This window comes from Narcine bancroftii, chromosome 1 (assembly GCF_036971445.1).
Source record: "Narcine bancroftii isolate sNarBan1 chromosome 1, sNarBan1.hap1, whole genome shotgun sequence".
Lineage (NCBI taxonomy): Eukaryota > Metazoa > Chordata > Chondrichthyes > Torpediniformes > Narcinidae > Narcine > Narcine bancroftii.
In genome coordinates this window covers 125,023,573-125,027,720 of record NC_091469.1, presented here as the reverse complement: position 1 = coordinate 125,027,720, position 4,148 = coordinate 125,023,573, and the positions used below count along the sequence as shown (strand labels likewise).

Below are 4,148 nucleotides of genomic sequence, written 5' to 3'. Positions count from 1 at the left end.
AACATGCAGAAAGAGTTAAGAAACTTCCCTTTCTGCTCTACGTCATCTCGTTTCCTGGACTTTCGGGCAGAAGAAATAGTGGATGTATTGTGCAGGGCCTAGATACTTCATTGGCTGTGAAGCACATTGAGGCATCTGGAACTTGTGATGATCTGATGCAAATAATGCATTGCAGGTGGAAAATATATCCCTCTTACAGTATGGGTAGAACCAGAGGTCATCAAGAACACACGCCTGTGTGTTAGTGCAGCAATTTGAATGTTGTAATTATGAATTTCATCCCAGTCTGCTGGTTGGTGAAGATAGTTGAGGAGGCTGGGAAAAGACCTGCTGTCAGTGAGAGGGGGTTAAGAAAACTGTTTTTTTCACTGCCTGATAATTTGCATTTAGGGATGATGTTGATAATCTTCCTGCGCTGCTGGAGACTGCGATGCTGGAGACGGTCCTGTGGGAGACTGCGCTGCTAGAGAATGCGCTGTTGGAAACTGCTGCTGGAGACTGCGCTGCGGGATACTGCGCTTCTGGAGACTACGTTGCTGGAGACGGTCCTGCAGGAGACTGCACTGCTTGAGAATGCGCTGTTGGAGACTGCGCTGCTGGAGACTGCACTGCGGGAGACTGCGCTGCGGGAGACTGCGTTGTTGGAGACTGCGCTGCTGGAGACTGCGCTGCTGGAGACTACGCTGCTGGAGACTGCGCTGCGGGAGACTGCGTTGTTGGAGACTGCTGCTGGAGACTGCACTGTTGGAGACTGCACTGCTAGAGAATGCGCTGTTGGAGACTGCGCTGTGGGAGACTGCGTTGTTGGAGACTGTACTGCGGGAGACTGCACTGTTGGAGACTGCATTGCTAGAGAATGCGCTGTTGGAGACTGCACTACTGGAGACTGCACTACTGGAGACTGCACTGCTGGAGACTATGCTCATGGTAACTGCACTGGTGCAGAATGCACTGGTGGTGATGGTGTTGCTGGAGACTGCGCTACTGGAAACTGCGCTGTTGGAGACTGTGCTACTGGAGACGGTCCTGTGGTAGATGTGCTGCTGGAGACTTAACTGCTGGCGACTGCGCTGCTGGACACTGCGCTGCTGGACACTGTGCTGCTGGACAGTGAGCTGCTAGAGACTGCACTGTTGGGGAGAATGTACTGCTGGAGCATTGGTTGCTGGAGATTGAAATGCTGGAGACTGCACTGCTCGAGAAAGTGCCACAGGATAATGTGCTACAGGAGACTGCGCTGCTGGAGACTGCGCAGCTGGAGACTGCGCAGCTGGAGACTGCGCAGCTGGAGACTGCGCAGCTGGAGACTGTGCTGCTAGACACTCCACTGCTGGATGCTGCGCTGCTGGAGACTGCGCTACTAGAGACTGAACTGTTGGAGACTGCGCTGGCGGAGTATGCACTGCTTGATCCTACATTGTCTTGCTGTGACTTGGGACTTTGGCATCTCTGTTTCTAATTGCCTTTCCCGTTGTCATCTAATCTATTCATACAAGCTTCCTGGTCTGGATTACTTAAAATTTTAAACTCATATTACCTCCTATTATCCCATTTGCAATTTAACATGGAGCATTACAGCACAGGACAGGTCTTTCAGCCCACAATGTCTTGGCAGCCCATAAATACCTAACAAAATCTAAACCCTCCATACTTCATAACCCTCTATTTTTCTTTCATCCATGTGCTTGACTAAGAGTCTCTTAAATCCCCTGATTGTTACAGCCTCCACCACTACCATGGCAATAAATTCCAGCCACCCAGAACTCTGTGTATAAAAAAAACCTTAGCCTTGATGTCTCTCCTAAACTTTCCTCCTTTCACTTTGTACTGATGTCAAATGTAAAAATAAAACTGATTGTCCTGTTTCTGCAAGTGCTTCATTTCCTCCTCCTTTAATATTGTACTTTTAGTTGCTAATCTCTGTGATATCTGTCACATTTGATGAAGGTTTGATTAGCCCTGACCTCTGTCCTGACCCACCTAGAGAATGATGCCTCATACACCATGCTGTTGTTCATTGACTTCAGCTCGGCACTCCACACAGTCATACTGAGAGGCTCGTGGATAAACTGTTCTCACCGGACTTCTGGATTGAAAGACCAGACTGTTCAGGTTGGGAGCAAAACCTCAAGCCTATTCATGCTGAGCACTGGCCTACCTCAAGGTTGAATACTCAGCCTGCTATTATTCACACTGCTAACTCACCACTGTACTGCAAAGTTCAGCTCCATTAGATCATCAAGCTTGTGGATGACACAACGGTAGACAGTCATGAGTCGCGGAGAGGAGGCTGAAAGGCTTGTGCAGTGGTGGAAGAACAACATCATGCAAAGACAAAGAAGATGATTGTGGACTTGAGGAGAATGAAGGACTGCATATCAATGGTTCTGTCATAGAGTGGGAAGCACAAAGTTCCCTTGCATCCATTTAAAGGACAACCTGTTGTGGGCCCACAACAACTCATTAGTCAGGAAGGCACACCAGTGCCTACACTTCCTATGGAGGTTGAGGAGGGCAAGGCTACCAGCCACAATCCTAACATTGTTCAACAGGAGCACAATAGAGAGTGTCCTGGTTAGCGGCATCTTAGTGTGGTATGGTAGCTGCAAAGCATCAGGTCAGAGGTCAATACAGACGGTGAATAAAACCGGGGTCTCCAACAATATCCAGAGGGAGTGGTGCTTAAAGATGGCTCAGAGAATCAGTGAGAACCCTTATCATCCAGCTTGCTGTACTTTTGAGACACAGCCTTCAAGGAAGAGGTACAGAACCATTAAAACCAGGACTCCCAGGCAGGCAAACAGCTTCCTCCAGCAGGCGATGATACTGTTGAACAATTTAGAGGTAAAATTAGGCCTGTTCTCCTCAGCAAGAAGAAAGCTAAGATAGTTCAAACTTATTTTGATAAAATATCTAGAACAGTGAAAAGGATTCTTCCTACAAACAGATTATCTTCAGGGTTACATACAGCTGTGGGAGATAATCTCATAGAGATTTTCTAGATAAAGGATGGTTCTAATTCTGAGAAAACTATCTCATATGCCTGTGTGAGAGATGAGTAAAACTAATATGAAATATGAGAGATGAAGAAAGCTAGTATGGATATATGTGTAATGAATAAAGCCAGTATGAATAGGATAAGGGTAGACAATAGAATGTAGGAAGTAGAAGTAAAGTTAGTCTGAATAAGATAAAGGTCTTCTAGCCTGAGACAGAATTAGCAAGTTCTGCATATGCATATAAAGTTAGTAAGCCCTGAGGGTTGGGAAGGTGTGAATAAGGACAAAGGCAGGTTTGTGAATAAGGACAATAAGGACAATGACATGATGGGACAGACAGGATACCCCCTGGTCCTCCAAGTTCACAGAAACAGCACTTAGGCAAACAGGATTGCCTAATGCCAAACTCATCCAGGAGGCAGAAGAATGTAAGGGGGAGGGTACTTCTATACTGAAATAAACTGTATAAAAGTTGGGTGAGCCCCAGTGTATGTGTGTATTCCCATGGTAAGGGGAAGCACCCAACTTTGCAATGTTGTACAATAAATGTTCTTTGTTCTCAATTTTTGTCTCGAGTGAAATATGCGAGAGGTACTTCTGTTTCTCACAAATGGGGGATCGTCCGGGATCCCACTCCCTCCACTGACAGAGTGCCCGACGACGAGGGTAGGTGCACCCCGGCTGATTCAGCTGGACTCACGGACGACGGATGACTTGTCAGTGGATGAAGTGAGTGATATCCGAGAAGAGGCATTGAGAACAAACGATGGAGGACGTTAAGGAAGCGCGCTAGGAATAGCTACTGGATCCCGGTAAGAGGAATTTTACTTACCTGTTAGTATGGGAGGTGTGAGTAGCAAGGGAAATAGTCCTATGGAAGGATGGGACGATCAGATAACTAAGCAAAGTCCGTTAGGATTAATGCTATCTGATTGGGGTGCGGGGAGAACCCGCGGGAAAGACAAACAGACTATGGTCAGGTATTGCTGTCTGGAATGGGTTAAAAACCCGATAAAAGGGAATTTGATATATTGGCCAAAGTTCGGATCCGATGAGGACTGGATGTGTCAGGCATTGAACATCTGGCTCTATCAAAATCAAAGAGATAATATTGAGAGCAGAAAATATGCAGGCTGCTGGCTCAGTGGA

General features: G+C 46.8%; 1 protein-coding gene across 1 annotated transcript; it reads left to right on the top strand.

The window, feature by feature from the left end:
* Window positions 1-279: 279 nt before the first annotated feature.
* LOC138743883 (sperm acrosomal protein FSA-ACR.1-like) lies at window positions 280-2,002 on the top strand. Its single transcript, XM_069899486.1, has one exon. The coding sequence runs from the start codon at window positions 471-473 to the stop codon at window positions 1,053-1,055; it is 585 nt and encodes a 194-aa protein (XP_069755587.1). The 5' UTR covers window positions 280-470; the 3' UTR covers window positions 1,056-2,002.
* The last annotated feature ends 2,146 nt before the right edge of the window (window positions 2,003-4,148 follow it).